Source organism: Podarcis filfolensis (assembly GCF_964270895.1).
Source record: "Podarcis filfolensis genome assembly, chromosome: 3".
NCBI classification, from domain to species: domain Eukaryota; kingdom Metazoa; phylum Chordata; class Lepidosauria; order Squamata; family Lacertidae; genus Podarcis; species Podarcis filfolensis.
The window spans coordinates 86,335,406-86,357,358 of NC_139606.1; the positions used below are offsets into that span (position 1 = coordinate 86,335,406).

General features: G+C 39.7%; 1 protein-coding gene across 6 annotated transcripts in view; it reads right to left on the minus strand.

The window, feature by feature from the left end:
- The window catches only part of KIF6 (kinesin family member 6), a 154,634-nt gene that overhangs the window by 6,279 nt on the left and 126,402 nt on the right, over positions 1-21,953 (minus strand). For all 6 annotated transcript variants that reach the window (XR_014545726.1, XR_014545727.1, XR_014545728.1 and 3 more), the window contains exons 17-21: positions 10,895-10,976; positions 9,789-9,924; positions 9,170-9,258; positions 2,959-3,048; positions 1,762-1,868 (exon numbers count right to left, since the gene is read on the minus strand). Coding sequence is in view for 1 of the 6 variants with exons in the window: in XM_083604512.1 (XP_083460638.1) it covers positions 1,762-1,868; positions 2,959-3,048; positions 9,170-9,258; positions 9,789-9,924; positions 10,895-10,976 (504 nt within the window). In the remaining 5 variants the exon portion in view is untranslated. The remainder of the gene's footprint in view (positions 1-1,761; positions 1,869-2,958; positions 3,049-9,169; positions 9,259-9,788; positions 9,925-10,894; positions 10,977-21,953) is intronic.

Sequence of the window (21,953 nt, forward strand, 5' to 3'; positions counted from 1 at the left end):
ACCTAAAATTAATTATAAAAACCCACAGTGTTTTCCTTTACTTCTGTTCTCAGGTTAACAAGAAGACTGGAAACACTTAAGGCTGGAAATAGATCCAAGAAACTGTTTGATTTTATATTCTCAAAAACAGGATATCAGTCATTGTGCATATTCCTTTGTGCCTGCGTAGCTCCTAGGAGAACCTAATCCACCTACATCTGCCATCTCTACACTCCATGCAAAGACTCTGACTAAAGCAGGACCTGATGGCTTTATCAGCAAGCCAGATTACCCCTCACACCCTCTGCTTAACATCCAGCCTGACAAAGAGTTCTGGAGAACTCTAAAGCTTGCTCACTATTTTGTGACATTTTGGTTGGTCTTCATAAAGATATTTTTCTTATTGGCCAACATGACTGCCTTTACCGTTTGTGTGCCTGCCATCCAGCCTCAAGCTCAGTGGCGTCCTGATCACTAGTATTAAGATGAGAACCAGGAATTTGAAACCAGCTCTCTGCTACTGGCCATGTAGACTCTGTTTCAGTGTCCTAGCAATTGCTGGACTCCAGGGGTAATGACAATATACTTCCGACTGCCAGTTACTAGAGAACAGCAGAAGGGGCAATTATTTTCAAGTCTCACTTGTGGGGTTCCCAAAGGAAACTGATTGGCTACTATAGAGAAAGGACACTGGCTTGGCTTGGCCATTGCTCTGATTTAGGTTCTGGACTAGTGAAGTGCAATTACTCAATTGGTAATCTTGCTTCCATGCTCAGTAAGCAGCAATAAAAGGGGCAGAACTAACAAGTAGGAAGCTTTTTATTAATTTTGCAAGGAATTTTTTGATAAATGGAACTTTCTTCTGCATCAGGATTATGCAGCCCAAGAATCTTGGCAATGGGGCATTTCTGGATAAGACAGTGCCTCATTAAGTCTCCCTTTTAATACTGCTTCTTGGTGACTGCACAAAATCAGTGTCTCAGCAGCACCATAGTAGTATGGAAGCAGTCACAGAAAAAACATATGAGAGCAACCCTGTACCACAGGAAAGTTATTCAAAACTTCAATAATAGAAGCTCAGCTAGAATGTACACTGCAATTCATCAAAAGTACCACCAAGATCAAGAGGATGCCAACATGCTTAATGAGCAGTGTCAAAGATGGCAGGGAGAAGAGCATTCAAGAGAATAAGAACCACCAGGGCTCTTCTAATTTTCTCAAGAGCAATATAGGAAATTGTATCAAAACTGAACCTTACTAAGAAGAAATACAATGAAGTGGGTTTGTTATTACACACATAATATTACACACATATTATTAACATATTACACATATTACGCAAGCCTGTTTAGGGAAGTTTTTAATGACTGATGTTTTAATGTAATTTTAATATTTTGTTGGAAGCCTCCCAGAGTGGCTGGAGAAACCCAGCCAGAGGGGCGGGGAATAAATAATAAATTATTATTATTATTATTATTATTATTATTATTATTATTATTATTATTATTCCTTTAATTAATGATAAGTCTTTCCAACCTTTCAAGAGCATCCCAAATGGTGAGCATAACAGTGCATTTAAAAACAATGAGTAGGACTATGGTGAATACAGACATTACCTTAACATGAATTAATGTGAAAATGCTCCATACTGGGACACATTTATGAAACGTATGCTTTTGACTCTTTGCTATAAAACTGGATGAGATTGCATCATATCCCTAGATAGTTAATGCTATAACATAGATCACAACTTGGACCAGTAGTGCACTTAGCAAGGCTTACCTTTCTTTTGTATGAGATTCTGCCTGGCCCTAATGAAAGCTAGAATGTCAGCATCTGTTTGGTGGTCTCCTGTGAAGGAGATAGATGAACTTTCTACCGGCGAAATCCTGCAATAACAAAGTATATTTAAGCTTTCATCTAAGTTTTCTACTGCTTAGATTTTGTATTCCTTCTTGTGGATAACTTTGTATATTATTATTATTAATAATAATAATAATAATAATTCTTGCTCTTCACCCTAAGATCCCAGAGTGGGTTAAAGCCTTAAAAACAATTTAAATAACTTGTGCTTTCTGTCTTCAGGATATAGGCCTAATCCACAAAGTGCTACACAACCTCTGTTCATTTCTTTCAGCTAGGTTTATTCGGGACTCTTGGATGGAACAGGGGCTGGTGGATTAAGTTCTGTTTTGGTAGCAATCAGCATAATTTGAGAGAGCATTGGATTTGCAAATTGCACATGTCTATCTGTTTTACAATCAACACGTACTCACACTACATTCTTAAAAATAAGGAGAAAATCAATTTCCCAGCTACTTGAAACTGAGTGTTGGGAAAACACCATTCTTTATTTAAAATATTTATATGCTGCCCTTCAGCAAAGCTTCCAGGGCATTCTATGGTTGCATGAACACGGAGGTTATCCAGACTGCTTGGAGCAAAGCAGCAACCGCTGCACATTACCTGCGCAAAAACCACCTGAATCAAATCCCACAGGCTTCTTAAATGACTTTGGGTAACATCTATCTCTTTAGGGCTGTTGCAAGAATGAGATAAAAATGGCCCGGCTCAGTGCATGTTATATTCTCAAGCCACATAAGCTGCAAGTGCTTATGGGCAAGATTACCTTTTACTGCAGCCACTTTAAGAGCCAAACCATCGATCACTTTAAAAACACCTCCCTTTTCAAGTAAAAAGAGCTGTGTGGGAGCCCCAATCCTGATCAGGAGTGTGGCAAGTGGGGAGGAAGGGGTTCATGTTCTGTGTGGATGGGATGCACATAGGATCCCCTTTCAGTTTTTCCACTCAGTGTGTGAAGGAGCAAAGGCAGCAGTGGATGGTAGAGATGGCAACACTGGTGGCAGGACTAGAATGCACAGCAATACTCCATGTGTTCCAATTAAAAATAATAATAATTCTGAAGAGGGCTTCAGCGTCTTTGCTGGGTTCTCAGCACCACATGCCCTTACTGCATACCTTGCTTTTGAGGGCGAGTTACTCAGTCTGCTCCCACTGCTCTTCACAGAATGCTCTTCATTGAAGCTGGCTCTGCTGTTATTTGGAACCCTGGGGGAAGAATTCATTTCAGACTGCCACAAGTGATGCTGCATTTGACAAAGGATATGTTTAATTCATAGAAATCTATAGAAAGGAGTGAAATATTTGTCTAATTCAGTCATTTCCTAGAAAGAAAATGGTCCGCAATGGTTCTTTTAGGATTAAGCAAATGGGACTTCGAAGTCCATTCAGATGATAATCATTCCAGATAGCAGTACCCAGTTTCAATTTCATTCTCAGTATGGGCTACATTTTACTTTTCTATGTTGTTCCCATTTTCCATAGCTATCCCTTGTTTTCTTACCTACTCTACTCTTTTCGCTAGCTTACTGATTCTCTTCCCTTCCCTTCATTCTTTATTTCTCCACTTAACAAAATATGGTCATGGCACTACTCATGAGGGAAGCACTTGCAGACCAGTGGATTAGAAGAATGTCATACGACATTCCATAGCAAAGCAAAATGTTTGCATCACACTTAACTTCTTAACATTTGGACTGGCATATGATCTGCTGTGCCACTATTTCAAGCATTGACTTGAAATCTGAACATTATCACTCTGAGCCAAGATTTAACCACTAGATGGCAAGCTTGGGGTATTTTTGCTTTTATGAGTTTATGTTAAATTGGCTTCCAAACAGATACTTCTGGCAGAAAGAAAAAGAAAGAAACTTATGAAGAGTGAATGGAAAGCATTGCTTCTTAACAGTGTCACAAGAGCCAAGAAAGCATATCTCCTTGGCTGGAAGACAAGGTCCCAGACTTTTGACTCCACCAAGGCAAAGGACTTCCTGCCCACCCAGCTGAGAAAGCAGGAATAAATCAAAGTCCCCTTAATCCTGGAAATCCTGAAATCGCAGTACTGAAGAGCAAGTACAATCTCAGCCATGGCTCTGATTTTGTGAGTTCTTTTATTTGTACCAAGAGATCCTCAGTCTAATGCACTTCAGATATAGATTTGCCCCATTTATTTAAAAAACAACAACAACAGCTGGATGAGTTTCACTGAAAGCCATGCTTGCAAGAATAAGGTAGATCTCTTTGAAGAGAGGCAAATGCTCCTGCCAAAGTATAGCAAGAAGATACAAGGTGAAGGCAATCATCCAAGTTAACCCTGTACATTGCCCTCTTGGTATCTATTTGTGAACTGAACGAAACAATGACCCATCTTTGTGTTTTCCATTACCTTTACCCTTCCTTGCAACCGAACCAGCCCTGATGATCAGATTAGCAGGCAAACCCCCCATCCACTATGTTCACCGGTTTGTTTGAATTGTTTTGCAGAATCCCTAAATTATCTCTGTGTTTCCTTAGACATTTTAAAAGGGAAAGCTTTTTCTTTTTCTTTTGGTGTGGGGGCGGGGGGCGGGGGACACAGCATCTGCTCCAGCTGTAGTTTTCCTGGACACTTTCTTGCACCAAATTTTGAAAAGTAGTTTGGGGGCACCAGGGGGGCCACTCATTCAGTAAAGTATTCCTTTCTCTGAATGTCTCACTGCTCAGTTGCAGGTTTGCAGAGTAAAATGCACAGCTCAGAAAATCAGAAACAAAAAAGGATCTGTCATCTTTCCTCTCTGTAGAATTCTTAATTATGATCATTACAACTAATTTAATTTGCTCTAGTTGGATGAGAGTCACTGTTTCCAGCAAGGCAATTAGAAAGAGTATTCAGTCGTAGCATTTTTGGGAAAGGTCTTCAAGCTCATAGACTTCCTAACAATGCAGTGAGTGTTGGCGATGTTCACCAGCCTTACTTCACAGATGTCAGCTATCTTACTATAAAGTCTAACATTGTGTGCACTGAGCTTTCAATTATTTGAAATGTGATACATTCTTTTTCAATATTTCTCACCTTGTTTTAAATCTCATTGTTATGAACTGGGAGTCCTTTAACATATTCCTGTTTTTATAATATATTTAAGACGCTCACATTTTCTGTTTGCTTTTGAAGTCTGGTTTATTATGCACATTCAAATAATGGGAGTCAAGTTGGGAGGATTCATCTCTCAGTAACTTTCTAAAAGTATCTGCTATTTATTTTGCCTTGAGAGACAGTGGAGTGTGCCTCTGGGGGTGAAGTCAAACCGCTGGAGAATCACAGTGCCCACTGCGGCTACAGAGACCAGTAAATTGTAACAGCTTCCCCTGTTTTGCTGTGTTAGCAGCACCAAGGTGACCTTCCTAGGGCACAAGCCTGGGCAGTGTGTGTGTATGGAGGTCCTTTGCTGCCCAGACAAGATCCCCCTCTCAGCTTTGCTGATGTGGTTCAAGGGAAAGCAAAGCCATACAGCTTGGCTTCAGGAGCTGCCAGAAGGAGGTGTACAAGGCTCTATCTTCACGGCCTAGGACCCTTGTACCTACAGGACCGCCTCTCCTGGTATGCCCCATGGAGGACCTTAAGGTCCATATATAGCAACACCCTAGAGGTCCCAGGCCCTAAGGAAGTTAGATTAGCCTCAACCAGAGCCAGGGCCTTTTCAACACTGGCTCCGGCCTGGTGGAATGCTCTGTCTCATGAGACCAGGGCCCTGCGGGATCTGATTTCTTTCCGCATGGCCTGTAAGACAAGAGTTGTTCCGTCTGGCCTTTGGCTTAGAATCAGTTTGATTCCCTCCCCCTCTTTCTTTTTCCTTTCTCCTCCTGTAAAGAGGCTGCATCTTAATGTTTTAATGTTGTACTTTAATTTTGATTTTTAAGTTGTATTTTAATCAACTTATTTTTATTATTGGTTGTTAGCCGCCCTGAGCCCGGTCTTGGCTGGGGAGGGTGGGGTATAAACAAAATCATTATTATTATTATTATTATTATTATTATTATTATTATTATTATTATTATCTTAGGGACTCGACTCTGGATTTGTATAGAGTTTACACATTAGCCTTTTCTTCTTCTTGAGATGCCCAAGGCAGTGGGTATGGATTTTTCCTTGGGGTTTACTACCAAAGCCTTTATCACAAATGAGTATAACTGCAAGGCATTGGAGGTTTAGGATCAGAGTTTTCCTTCTCCTAGATGGACTACCTTCCCCGTTGGACAAGCCCCATCTGCCCCTTATTTCCTCCTACAGCATGTGCAGTAACCTCCTTCTTGACCACTGGACCTACCATATTGGCCCGAATATAAGCCGCACCTGAATATAAGCCACACCTTTAAAATTGGAGGGGGGGGGGAATAAAAAAAAGAGAGAAAAATATCTGAATATAAGCCACTCCCTTCCTCGCTGCTCCTGGATGCATACTGGGGGGGGGGGCACATTGCGTTGCCAGCAGCCTTTCCCCTTTCTCGCTCTCCCCCTTCCCGGCCTTGGGGGAGAGGACAGGGAACTACGTGCTCCTGGCTGCATACCATAAGGTCGCGAATATAAGCAGCACTTTAACTTTTCACGGTCAGAATTTGGGGGGAAAGTGCAGCTTATATTCAGGCCAATACGGTCTCATCCACTCAACCCACCGAAGTCTGTCTTTGCATGCTGGGGAAGTCCCTAACTTACCGAAGGATTGAGACCCACTGGCTACCCTCACCTTTACTTTTCCTCTCACCCTCGACAGGTCCAGTCATTCAATTTACCAAGGGCTACATGGTATTTGACAGCAGAAATCCTATTTCAGTGCAAGCACCAAACACAGCAGAGTCGTGTGCAGAAAAATACTTCCAAGTTACAGTAAAATAAAAGTTGCACAAGCAGGTTGCTGGTAACTTCGTTGCACAATAGATTGTACAACTTGTTGCACAATGCATGTCTGTTGATACAACTGTTGTGTTAGATTCCTCAGCTGCACAATATCAAAATCCACCCATCTGCTACGGCAAAAGCCCTTGCTCTAGTGGACAGAGAATGTTGGAGACAGACATATCAAATTAGTATGGCATGAGCTTTTGTGAGCTACAGTCCAGGAAAGCTTATGCCATAATAAATTTGTTAATCTTTAAAGTGCCACCAGAATCTTTGTAGTTTAAGTTTTCTGGTAACTATGTTAGTGATACATTCGTACGGTTCTTATATCAGGTCTCCTGAATTTTAGCATTTATAGCCACTTATCCATCTGTTATCTAAATTTCCTCTTACGAATGACTTTCTAGCTACACCTGAACCCACATTCATTGTTATGTAGTATATAATTCATGTCAACTTTCACTACTCCTATTAGCTTGACTGATGGAAGATGATGGTTAGATCCCTTTCTGTGAGTAAATTACCAGTTGGCTTCTGGATGGATTTAACAAAGAGCTTTTTTGTGCTCCAAGGCCACAGAGTTGAGAGAAAATATAAAGTCAAAAGGTCTCATCCTATGCAATTGCGGGAATGAATCAGTTAGGTTACTGTGTCATTCAGGTTCAGTGGAATCCTTGGGAAGCAAGCGTTTTGTTATTTTATATTCTTAAATGTAGGAAACTAAAAACTTTGCCTCCGAAATGTTAATGCCTCAAACAGGCTTCAAGGGGACAAGAATAAATTTTCAGCACAGTGGGATATAAAAATTTGCTGTTCCCTCTCACAGTGTCAAGAGCTCCATTACAAATTCTTCATGCATCACACTGAGAACATAGCTGCATAAAATGGGTTTAGCAGGCTTAACACACAATAACACTAAAGTGCCTTGAATAAGGTCCATAGAGAACTTAAAAGGGTCATTACGAGTGTAATGGCATAGATGATATTAGATATCTGCAAATAAAAATGGAGCTACACAGTCTCTTCCACATAGAATATCACATTTTATTCATGCTCTTGGCTTTTTATCGTCTACATGCCTTATAATCATAACCTCCAGGCTACCTGATAATCTGGCTGCCAAGAAAAAGAACCAAATCCAACAATAGTACACCCTAGTCACCTATCTATCCATTTGTCTGTTTTCAAGGACAAATGAAATTAGCAATCAGAGAATATAGCTAGCACTTAGACCTAACAGACATTTGGTGCATTTGTCATATCAAAAATAGTCATGTGACACAGCCCCAAACTGAAATGAACTCCATGAGAAATGCTAGTCTACATTTATAGCACTCATCCATGTTTGCTTTTGGTTTTTCTTAACAACTTAACCTAGGAAGAGGAAGAATTTCCATATTTACTTCAGAAGAGACAGCTTTGTGCTAGGTGCTCCTGTGGAGATGTGAAGGGAGTATTGGAAGCATCTGTGCGAGACCTGGTAGTTTCTAGTGAACATCTAGCCAGAGGGAGAGACTCTTTTAGTGTTGTGGGTAAGCACCTGAGTGAAAGTCAGGGGTGGAAGTAGTTGTATGACCCATTCCAATTTGGGTTCAGACCTGGATATGGGACAGAAACAACCTTGTTCACCCTGGATGACTTGTGTTGGATTTAGAAGCATTATTGCCCAGAGTATTTACTGTACTTTTCCATCTCTAAGACGCCCCCATGGATAAGATGCATCCTAATTTTGGAGACTCAATATTAAGAGAATGGGGGGGTGGGGAGAGAGATTGTCCAGAATGGGAGGAATGCTGAAAAAAACCTCACCCAAATTCCAAATGCTTGCGATTGAATGCAACGCAGAAGCCTCCTATCGTATTTCTGATTGATACCAGCCGCCGCCAATCACACGCCCAATTGCAGCAGCAGAGCCCAATCACCAGCAGCCATTGCCACAGTAGTGACCAATCGCCAGTGGACATTCTTGCAGTAGCACCCAATTGCAAGCGGACATTGGCGCAGCAGCCTATCACCCACATTAATGCCAGTGACAATCTACTATTCAAGACAGAAATCATTTCCACCATCCCCCCTCTGCACTACCCATGTATAAGACGACCCCCATTTTTAAGCATTGTTTTAAGGTAAAAAAAATCGTCTTATACACAGAAAAGTATGGTACACGGCTCCTGCTACAAGTAGTACTCCTTGCACTTCTTCCATCTGTTTTCCATCTCTACAATCTCATTGTTTGAACCCACAACATAGATTCACAGCATAGAATGGAACTCAACTCATTATTATATATTGGCGTGGCTATACAGTATCTCCAAAGTGCAGCTCCATTTCACATAGACGTCCATATGTGTATGAATTCGACATGAGCTATTAAAATCCTAAGTGACACTAAAATATGAGGGGACTATAAAGAAGACAATTATATGTTGCATATTTTCAAACAGATAACCATCTTACCTGGTACCGTATGAATGTGGTTGGGCTTCAAGAAGTGAGGGAGGAATCTTTACTACACTGGTTGAATTTTGCAGAAGTGGCTTTTCGTCCTGGGCCAAAAGAAACATTACACAGGTAGGATGCAAAAGTCAAATGTGGAAAACAGTGGGTTCACCCCTACTCCATTAAAATTAAATGCTAAATGCTTTTAAAAAACCCTACTCTACAATTCTAATCTTCCACACCAGTTGTCTACTTCTGTAGCACCCTTCCTTCTATCCACTCGTCCATCCTAGCACTGAAGTCAGAAATTCCTGGTGCCTTACAATAAAGTGTTGAAGGTTGGTTTTAAAATGTCAAAGGTCAGGTTTCAGGCGTTCAAAATGGATCAATAGGCATTGCCTGATCTGAGTGACTTAAGGGACTTAGAATTTTACACAGGTTAAAATCTATGCAATTAAAGTCTCCTATTATATTAATCAGCGGCTTAATTTTGAGCTCCTCCTGTGCACATACACATGTATGTATGTATGAATGTGTAAGATTGGAGAAATACTGCCTTAAATACAGTCCCATTTAGATAATTTCAACCATGTTTGTCTCTAACAAGTATAAGACAAATTTTAAATATTGGAGATACCTGCAAGTTTCTCGCCTCCTCAGACCACCAAATTTCAAAGTCTTTTTGCAACTTCACCTTGGCTTTTTCCATAAGTAGCTGCAAGTGCTCAATCTCTATCTTCATTCCTTTCAAGTGTGTAAACATTGTTTTGTAACTGCAGAAAGGGAAAATAAGTAAAATTCACTATAGAATAATAATGCAGAAGCTTCTGGAAAGAAACACGCTTAATTATTGTGCAGGGCTGCACCAAATTCACTCCTCTCATTCCTCACCCCATCCCACAGATTGCAAGCTGGAGAGACCGACCTGTTGTTTGCCAGATGGTGGGGTGGGTGGGTGGGTGGGTGTGAGACCAAGTTCACCAATTTATAAGCAAAATTGATAATTGTTATTTTATTTACAGTTTTGAAAAATTGAAATGTAACAATACAATAAAGGAAATTGTATTCCAGAACATTTGGTTCAGAATAGATGCAATCTTCCTGTACGCATCTAACCCTTTCCCATAAAACTGTGTCCCATTCAAATTATTTTCTGTTCTCTCAGAGCTCCTTTAGATGTCCAGACCACACTCAATGAATTTAAGACACAGATAAAAAGAGTGGAGTGAAAAACAGAAGGGAGGGATGGAAAAGGGGCCAAAAACTGCCCCAGATAATCAAAGGTTCCACACATCCTCTCAATCCCCACAAAGGATTTCATATAAGCCACATTGCCATGGGCCGCCAAGCACCTTGCCAACAAAACTAGGGGTGTGGTGATAAATGGAATTCCTTCGCTAAATGTTACTGGACCAGACTGGGGGAAAGAGGATTTTGTTAAAGCTCAAAGGACTGACTGATTAGTTAAGCAGCTGTAATTTATTTATTTAATATTAAATTTGTATACCACTCTTCACAGGGTGTTCACAAGGCTGCATCCATTCCCTACAGTTGAACAATATATAGTTAGTACCACTGTTGAACAATGGTTTATGTAGCTAGTGTGGGTGGGATGTTTTAATGTACTTTTTTTTAAAAAAAGAATTAGAATTGTGTTTCAGATTTTTTAAATGCTGGTTTTAATGTGTTTGAAAACACACATATGTAACTAAAAGTTTTAAAAATGTGATAATCTAAAACAACCTTTTCTTCTCCCGTTCAATTTGTGTCCGAAGTGCCTCTTCTATTGGGTCAGGCTCATTCATTTGTCGAGGACTGACAACAGCTGCAAGATATAATGAGTGTTAACAGTTGTAAAATGTAGAGCTAAGAAAATGTTTATACGCTGGAATGATAATCGCTTTATATGTCTGACAGAAAGAAGTATCATACACAACTTTTTTTACCCAGAGAGCCCGGTTTCTGTCAAAGGAATAGATTCCAATCTTGCTACAGCAGTTTATCTTTCGTGAATTTAAACTGTTTTTCCCCCTCTGGATTTACCTCAGTGCAAGATTAGCATCTCACTTCTAGGTAAAAATATGCCTGAAGGGGCCAAAACTACATGTTAAATTAAATTCACAATCACACTGAATGTATTGTTTCTTAAAAGGAAAATAGCAGTAGGCGGAGAGTCAGGATCGTGACTACAGCATGAGGAGAGTTGCAGTCCTAACAGAAAAGGGTAGCCTCGCCTCCTTCCACACTATGATCCAAACCTTAATTCCACCCCTTCCATGCTTAAAAACCAGATATGTTGCATGCGATCATACATTTAAAGTAACAAATAGTTTGGTTCTTGGTACTGTAGGTCTTAGTGCAAGCTTTAAAGATGCGGCACTCTGAGGGGTACCTATGACCTCCAGGATATTGTCAGAGGTGTCATTTCCCAGCCCTGCCTTCACTGTTTGAGAATTAGCTGGAGTTAAAAACACCATCTTGGCAATGCTGCTTGTCCCAGAGAAGAGGAAGATGGGGGAAATCACCAGGAACTGATATCCAGCAGTATCTCCCTACCTTTCCACCAACCAATCTGCTAGATAATTGGGATCACTATATCTTCCAATGGGTTCCCTGATAGTTCCTTAGCTGAGACCATTTCTAGGCTCTTGTATTTGCCCCATCTAGTCTGTCTTGCACTCTTCTTGCTTCCCAATTGTATGCTCATCTGGAGTATCTTCACACAGATGAACTCTGCCATTTGTTGAAATTTGAAGGGCTGGCATAGCTTTGTGTTCTATTCACTGCTGTTGCACACAACCTCTGGAATTTCCCCTCTAAAGAGGATTTACTGAGCTCCCTGTTGCAGGTCTCTAGAAGGCAGATAAAGATCATCCTTGGTTATATCTGCAGTTGGGTTGTGATGTGATTTGCGGTGCTTTGATACTGTTATTTTTAACTGTATGCTGTTGATATTATAAAAGGGGGGTGCTTAAAGCAGCTAATCTCAACTGTGTAAGAAAATGATCAAAGAATCATAGAATTGTAGAGTTGGAAAGGGACCCCAAGGGTCATCTAATCCAACCTCCTACAGTGTAGCAATCTCAGATACAGCTTCCATGACAGATGGCCATCCAATCTCTGCTCAAAAAACCTCCAATGAAGGAGAGTCCGCCACCTCCTGAGGGAGACTGTTCCACTGTTGAACAGCTTTACCACCAGAAATTTAATAGTTTAAAGAACTCAAAAACCAATAGTTTCTCATTCTAATATTAGTTTCTCATTCTAATATTAGAGCAAATTGTTCAAGATTTATTTATTTATTTTTATTCAAAAAAATATATTCAAAAGTTGCAATACAGATATAATACAATACATTTTCAATCAATATATCCCCTCCACAGACACCTCTGTGATGATGGTGGTATTTAGATTTTCAAGATAACATGTCTGGTATATTAAGCTAAAGGGAAAAGAAGAAAAATGATTTAGTTTGGCTTCCATCTCAGTTACAGAGGTACCTTGGTTCTCAAACTTAATCTGCTCTGGAAGTCCTTTCCAAAACCAAAGTATTCCAAAACCAAGGTGTGCTTTCCCATAGAAAGTAATGCAAAATGGATTAATCCATTCTAGACTTTTAAAAACAACCCCTAAAACAGCAATTTAACATGATTTTTACTATCTAACGAGACCATTGATCCATAAAATGAAAGCAATAAACAATGTACTGTAGTCACACAGTTAGTCAGTAGCTGAACTCGGTTCCACACAGTCACAAAAACAAAACAAAAAGAGCCGCAAAAATGCAAAATAAGCAGCAAAAACCGACAGACCTCAGCATAACACTCAAAACGGAAGTGTGATACTCAAATGAGAAGTGTAACACTCAAAACGGAGCATGTTTGGCTTCTGAAAAAAGTTAGCAAACCGAAACACTTACTTCCAGGTTTGTAGTGTTTGGGTTCCAAGTTGTTTGAGTACCAAGGCATTTGAGAACCAAGGTACCACTGCACTGGTTTAACAAGGAATTTAATTATAAGTAAACCTGCTACTAGGCTAAAGGAGTGTACCTAGCTTCAGGGAATGAAATTCTGGCTGGAACACCAGGGCAATAACGACCACTTTTGGCTTGTCAGTGTTGCAGCTAAAACCATTAATCTTTACTTACAAAACTCAGCAGCTTAATCAAAAAAGAAATCAAATAATTTATAATAATTTCACTGAAAGTACTTTAGTCCAAATGTTTGGCTAAAAGCCAAGAAGATGTCATGATCTACAGGGCTTCAATTCTACATGTTTGCCAAATTATCGGTCGGACAGGACTAAAAACATCTAGAATGCCTTTTGGTACTATGAGGAACTTACATGAAAGAAGCAAACAGTAAAACTATCAATAAGTAGTAAAAAAAGGGGGGGAGGTAAAGGTAAAGGACCCCTGACAGTTAAGTCCAGTCGCAGACGACTCTGCGGTTGCGGCGCTCATCTCGCTTTACAGGCCGAGGGAGCTGGCGTTTGTCCGCAGTTTTCCGGGTCATGTGGCTAGCATGACTAAGCCGCTTCTGGAGCAACGTAACACCGAAACCAGAGCAGCACATGGAAACGCCATTTACCTTCCTACCAGAGTGGTACCTATTTATCTACTTGCACTTTTTTGGCGTGCTTTCGAACTGCTAGGCTGGCAGGAGCTGGGACCGAGCAACAGGAGCTAACCCCGTCGTGGGGATTCAAACTGCTGACTTTCTGATAGGCAAGCCCAAGAGGCTCAGTGGTTTGGACCACAGCGCCACACACGGCCCCACTCAATAAGTAGTACATTTATATACAACTGTGCCTATTGAGTTTGGCCTGATAAATTCACAGCCAGGGGTACAATATGCTTATAGGTAGGTAAAGGTAAATGTAAAGGTCTCATTCCTGTTAGTGATAATACTACAGAATTCTCAGCTTGTATGTTTTGTCTGCTGTTTTATTTTTTGTGTTGACTTTATTATTTTAATGTATTATTTAGTTTAACTTACTATTTTACAAATTTGTCATTGTTTGCTTCCATGATTTTTTTTTAAAAGAAAAGTATATAACATTCTGATTGCATGGCACAAATGTCTTGTGTCTCTGTGTATGTCTCTGAAATGGTGATGGTTAGATAGCATCCACTTAAAATATAATGGAATGAAGATAATAATAGTGCTCTATACATTTGGGAAGCACACCATAGTTATTTGTTCAGGGCATCTTTTTAACCTTACAACATCTCTCTGTGAGGTACATTAGCGGAAAGTTGAGGATGTGCTTAAGGCCACCCACTGAGCTTCATAGCTAAGAGACTGGAACCTGGGTTTTTCCACATCCAAAAGAGACACTCAAATCACTGCATAACAAAGAAACAATATAGTAGATAAGTCAAGCAGAACTAAGGGGGGTCATATGTAGAGAACTACATACTTCCCCAGCTGATTTGATTGATGCCTATAATCTCCAGATTTTTTAAATCCCTTTGATCGATCCCCAAGAGTTGGTTAATGAGCCACAGGTGGACATTCAGAGTCAGTTTCTCTTAAAATGGGTGGTTTTGCAGCAGCTTGAAATAATCTGTTACGTGGTATGATAGCAGCATTTCAGGCCAGCTGTTTACCTGGTACGCAGGTGATACATCAAAAGAAACAGCTGCTTTACAAGCATATTAACTGTGAAAGAGGTTATAAACAAAAATTAGCAGAGATAAAATCTGCACCAGAGCTGGTTATAAGGGGAAATTTTATATCTTTTATATCTGATGAATTTATTTCTTTTTTTAGAGTTTGTATGGGTAGTTCTAGAGTTGATTGAAGTAGTTTTATTTTTTTAGAGCTGGTGCTTCTGTACTTTATTCTGTTTTTACAATGTACACCTCTTCAATGGCTTTATGTTGTGAAGCAGTCTAGACATTTTTAAAAATAGTATATCTGAGAAATGGTAGATATACATGCTATATCTACAGATCCTACACTTACGATCCTTCAAACTACTTAACATTTTCAAAACATATCACATATTTTAAAGCAGAATTTTTATTGTTATTTTATACCTTATACAAATGCATACGAAAAAGTGAAAGAATAAAAATTAAATTAAAAGAATCCAAACAAAGAAGATAAGATGGAGCAAGTGAGTTCATGATGAGGAAAAATGTACATTCTTGAGTATGACATCACATATTAGAGATAAGTCATAGTCAATGCTATTATTCTAGAAAAGGAGGTGCCAGAACTCACCATAAGCACCTCCCTTGTTCTCTTATAATGGCAATGACGCTCACCTGAGAGGTGCTGGAACTGAGTTCTGGCAAGCTCTAGCTGGAAAAAAAGGCCTGTTCAGTTATGAACATAGTTCTTCTATAAATTGGCAAACATTTCTCTTAGGTCGACTAGGTCTGTACTTGTCTGAATGTGGGCGGCCTCTTATCAGATAAGCACCATCTCCAGGTGAACACCTGGCAACTCTAGAAAGCACATTTGAAACCCACCCACCCCTAGTGCATCGGTTATTGCTAGTGAGTTGCATACATTTGTAGAGTTCATGCAACTGACACTATATATTTCAGACAATTCAAATTGGAAAGGTTCAAGAGCCAAATACCCAATCTGGAGCAATACCCATGCATGTGGAGACAGAACATATCCAGGCACTGCCTGCCAAAAGTGAATTTGTAGTTGTCAGCTGCATTATATTAAATGGAGTCCCCCTTCAACCACACATAGGCAGCAAAGATGAAAGTGGTTCAATGGAACAGGAGGAATTAACAGACAGGCTGCTCTGGTACAAGGACTTGGAAGTTTGGGTTGCTTAGTGCTGCTAGAATCCTAACATCCTTGATGAAAGGCAAAGGTTTTGAATTAAGCGATGCATTCTTTGCGACATTATTAGAACTAAGTTCAGTGACTTGCAGATGGTTTCCAGATACAAGAAGAATGAGAAAAGTGAGACAAATTTAGTAACAATATTAGCTGCAATAGAAGCTCTGCTGGAAGAGATCTGAACAAAGCACAGAGATGAGAATTTTATAGTGCTGTTCCAAAAGGCATTAAAAACCAAAGACCTCGCCAAAGTGAATATGTGGAAACTTGTTGTTCCTAAACTCAAAATCGCACTGGGTTAACAAGACAATGCAAAACTCGGAACATGCTTGGCAAGTCAGCCTTCACTTTTGCTTCTCACAAGCTAATGCCAAACATGCACTTTGACAGGCTCAATCCTGAAAAATCCCACTTACTTACAGAAGTGCTGATAGTTGTTTCCCTAGATCTTTAATGCAGTACTTTCTGAAAGAGTTTCACTTCCACGGAAAGCAAAGCAGAGCAACAATATAGGGGGGGGGGTTTGGATCATAATAGCTGTCCCTGTTTCCAAGACACTTTTTAACTAGGTGAATTATTTCAAACAGCTGAGCTAGAAACCATCCAGCATGCTGGGTTCATGTAGGCAGCCATGGCTCAGTGCAATATCATAAACACAAAGGAATCTGAGTTCTTCTAGAGTTCAAAAGAGTGTAGTGTTCATTCTTCCATAGTGACACAGAAACTTCCCAGAAAGTGTGCTGCAGTTTGAATGTCTCTGAGAACAAGCAGGTGAACCTTCCCTATGATTTTGATAAGCGGCCAGGATGTTTCAAATCTGTACCTTGGAAGCCACGACGTTACAGTCCATTTTGTCCCAAGAAAGATGAGCAGTCACAAAATCACATCTGAACTTACACTGACCCACTTTGGAAAACCATCAAGGTTTCATAAACCCTTATTTATGAAGCCTGGAGAAAGTGTCATCGCTTTGGTGCAAAATTCTGGCATGCATCACACCAGAGTTCTTCACTGCATTTGAATCTGGGAACATTGGCTTAATGCCAGTTAACAAAGTAGGAAAATAAGATAGGATGTAATCCTGCTTGCATCAGGGAGGAAATCAGCACAGTTTTCAAGCAAGGTGTCAGCAGAGTAAGCTAAATAACCCATTGTTCAAACAATGGACTGACTATAGGCTGCCCTGAAAGTATTTATATCCAGCAAGATTCCGAAAAGGCTATTACTGGTCTTGGGGATACAGGCATAGCAAGAAGCATTGTCGCTATCTCTGTGTCTCTTTCTGGACTAAATCTGTTGCAGGAGTGGAGTAGCAGAACCTAAAACAGCCTGTCAATGATGAGAAAACAAACCACAAGGTTGTTATTGGTTTCTCTGCAGGAGACAAACCATAAGTCTAGGTTCAGATGTAGCGCTAAGCCAAAACATGACTTAGCCCCAGGTAGTGCAGCAGAATCAGGGGATGTGTGCACAAGCTACAATCTTTGTTCTGGGAACTTGCATATATTTACTCTCTTCTACTACACCATGGCTTAGCTCAGAGTTGTGTTCAAACTGGGCCATTGTGATGCTGATAATTGCGAAGCTTTTCATTGTTTCAAAATCTAATGATAGCATTTATTGCTAGCTGCCCTGGAGGTCCCACAGACGATGTGTGCAATACACATTCCTTTGTTAATTAATAAATAAAGCAAAAATGAATGACGCCACACTGTTTTCTGATTAACCTTTAACCAGTTTTGGAGATTTAATAAAAAGCTATATTTTGACATTCAAATTATTAATTTTGGATTTGGGCTTCTTCTTAAATAAATATTAGATTACATATATTTTAGGAAGTTATAAATTTTAGTCTTTGTTTGTAAACAAAAATTAAAAACGGCTGGATATTCACTTTACAAGACAATAATCCAGAATAGCATTTTCAGCAGGAGAAAACCTGTATAAGGAAGGTGAGAAGTTGCCAGTTAAGTGCTCCATTAAATGAAATTTCCCTGAACTTAAAAAACCAATGACTCAGCATAAAATTTCAACGATGCCTGAGTAAATATGAGATGAATTAGTACTGCTGATACATCATGAAGATTTGCATCCATGCTCTTATGCCTAAAAGGTAGGAAAATAAACCTTGCCCCCAAAATCTTTTTCTTTCCTTGTTCTGCTAAACTTCAAAATAAACATGAGACATAAAACTGCTTATAAAATGCTGAATTAATACCAGCTTTTATTTCAAAATGAAAAACAACAACCCAGAAAATAGAGCTCTAAAAAAAGATGTTGGCATATTTATTCTAGAATTGCTTGGCATTATATACAACAGGTCCACTACAACAACTGCAGTCCAAAAAAGCTATAATGTCAACCTATGTAGACTGAATGCATATATACTGTACATGTTCTTCACCTGGTAAATATAACATTCTGTGTTGTCCTCAATTTGTGAGCATAATAATCAAGTATGTTGATTTCATTTCTCTTGACTATCTCAAACACAATATTTTTTCATTGCATGCACTTTGCCTATTCATCAGATACAAATCATGAAATATGAATCCATGAAATATGAATCCATGAAATCATGAATATGTGAATTAGCCCTTGGGAACATACAGTTTATGGACTTAATATACAAGCATTAATAGCATGCATCCCAAGTCCAAGAGAAGAAAGATAATTTCTGTAATCAACGTATCCTAAGCTGTTTGAACAATTTACGAGAATGAAGTAAAAAAGAAAAGAAAAAAAAAGGGGAACTCAAATGTCTCCAAATCTAAATGAATAGCAAGATGACACTATTTCTACCCCACCTGCAGGCTTAAGGAGAAAATCTTGACAAACCTGCCTGCAAGTTTATTAAATTGCAGTGCTGTCATCCTATTTTTAAAAATCTTACTAAAACTCGATATATTTCATCCATGAATTTTTAGCATAACATCCCTTGAAAGGGGAATAATAAATTAAATGGGCATTCTTGAAAAAAATCTAAAAATCCCCAATCAAAGAGAGTTGGATTTCGTTAATGCTTTATTATAAAAACCTGAAATATTAAGTAACAATAATAATAAATGTTATTATTTCTTACTCTTCTATGCAGTGCTTTTCTAAGCATGTGTACTCAGAAATAAGTCATGGGATTAGACTTAATTCTGGGTAAACCTCTGGGTAAATATAGAAATACAGACTTATTTTCATATTATATTGTCTCATTTTATTTTCATAATTCCTCATTTTTTTGGTAACTGAATTGTTTTTGTTTCTATTGTTTCTCTCTCTCTCTCTCTCTCTCTCTCTCTCTCTCTCTCTCTCTCTCTTTCATAAGACGTCTGTTTTTCTGTTAGCCATCAATTTTCTTGCTGCTCAGGCTTTTAAATTGCCACATAATGGTTATCAAAATCACTCTTCCCTAGAGTCCTTCTGATAGCTTTCCATCTTTTCTTCAGAACAATTAATTTCTTATTAAAAATATTATTTAAACTCCCCTCTTTCAAAAGTAACACCATGGTTGCAACAAAAACATGCTTTCCCCCAAACCATCTCCTGTTTGTGTGGAGAAAGTTTAATGGCTATATTTGGGAAAGGACAGTTTGGGAAGTGCCTCACTTTCTCTAGATTAGGGCTATTATGGATAGACCTAAGACCTCGGAGTCCAGCGTTATAAGATTCCTGAGCTGTTGCTTTTCTATTCTGGTTTTCATTTACGCCTGAATAAAAAACCACAACATAGTTATTAGATTTTATCATAACTGTTTCTCAAGTGCTACAGCAGCAACATTCTTAGTACTTGGCCAGTCACCAAGTGTAAAGGATATTTACTTAGAGAATACTATGCCGATAAAGTGAAGTTTAGCTTCACTGAATTTCAACTTCAAAGATGCTATAAAACTGACCTGCACAACATAAATTCTTCAGGTTGACTGTGGCCTCATTCCAGTCTCTTGCGATCCCATGAGAGAATTCCAAATACCTATTGTTCGTGGCCTTTCCCCACATAATTACGTAAACCTCTAAGGCATGGCCAAGCCCATCAAAAATGGGGTATGGATGAGAGAATGCCCACATCACTATGTCTGAACTGGTCCTTCCGTCTTATGGAGGGAGCAGCATCAGTTTCTCCAGGTTACTTGCATCATTTAAATTGCTTTTCATGTTAATGGGGATGGGATGCAGAAACAGATCATAAAGAAATTAGGAGAAGGAAGAGGCCACAGAGAGATGTAGTGAGGAAATAGAAAAAGAGGTAACATAGACACAAAGAAAGACCTCTGGGAGTGAAGAGGGGGAAGGAGTCATAACAGGGGGTCAACAGTGATCTATGGATGTTGAAGCACAAAGAGACCTAGTAACAGACCTAGCTCTCGCAAACAGCAGAGAACATGACAAGCTACTGGACAGTACTACTTTGGACTGCAGGTGAGGGCTTGCATGGCTGAATGATTTTCCATGTTTTTTAAAAATCTCTGAATATAGAAAACTATATGTCAGAGGAAAGGGCCGTAGCCTATCCTTCTCCTTGACATGCGGATTTCTACATCTGTGACATTTCCTGTTCAATGAAACGTTTACCTGAAATGAAGCATTACCATTCAGACAAGGGTTTCCTGATTTATATGCTGTTCACGAAAACGAGGTCTGAGAGAGGGCAGTGAAAAGGGAGAGAGATACAGACAGTCAGACAGACAGATACACAGTGCATAGAGAAGTTGTCTTACAAGGCACAGAGAAAAGGGGAAGACCTATTAAAGAAAGGCGTCCAGATCAAAGAAAATGAAGAGAGAGAGAGAGAGAGAGTGTGTGTTCCCTACTGGGTGTAGAGAGGAAAATACTTAACATGTAATGCAGAGAGACCTGTGGGTGAGGAAAGAAAAGGAGGGAGGAATCATTTGGGGGATAAGTGTGAAGATGTGTGGAGTGGGAGGTGAAGTGAAGACAAGGGAATGCAGAGGGGTCAATCAGAAATTGAAACTGGAAAAGGGGAGGTATGGGTGCATAGAGTAAAAGGTGATAACAGAAACAGGTCAAAGGAGATGCCTACACCTAAGGAAACAGAAAAAGAGGGGGTATCAATAAGAATACTGACTTACAGAAGTGAGGAGAAGAGCACAGAAGAGTAGACCACTATGTGTAGTGAAGAAGAGTTTGGATTTGATATCCCGCTTTATGACTACCCTAAGGAGTCTCAAAGAGGCTAACAATCTCCTTGCCCTTCCTCCCCCACAACAAACACTCTGTGAGGTGAGTGAGGCTGAGACTTCAGAGAAGTGTGACTAGCCCAAGGTCACCTAGCAGCTGCATGTGGAGGAGCAGAGATGCGAACCCGGTTCCCCAGATTACGAGTCCACTGCTCTTAACCACTACACCACACTGGAGGAAAGTTCAACAGAAAAAGGGTTTAGAAATAAATTATTATTATTATACCCTGCCCATCTGGCTGGGTTTCCCCAGCCACTCTGGGCGGCTACATACAATATGATGTGCAAAGACGAAAAGGTTAAAGAGAGACCCCTAAGCTAAATGCTTTCCCCAAGGCTAAAAAAGTACTACAGTCCTCTTGGACCAATGTCCCCACTGTGGAAGGACATGTAGATCCAGAATTGGCCTCCACAGTCACTTACGGTCTCATTGTTAAAACCGTGTTTATGGAGGACAATCTTACTAGGCTAAGAGTGATTGCCGAAGAAGAAGAAGAAGAAGAAGAAGAAGAAGAAGAAGAAGAAGAAGAAGACAGTCCTCTTGGAATAGTAAAATTGTAAATGTGTCCCTCAAATTTATCTGAGTTGTACACTTGTTATAAATCCACATGCATACAATCAGGTTCATTCTAAATTTGCATCCGAGTGAAGCATGCAAAAATCTTTTGTCCAATTAAATGGACAGCTTACTTGGTTAGTGTGTGGTTCTGATAATGGCAAGGTTGCAGGTTTGATCCCTGTATCGTATAGCTGCATATTCCTGCATTGCAGGGGGTTGGGCTAGACAATCCTCAGGATCCC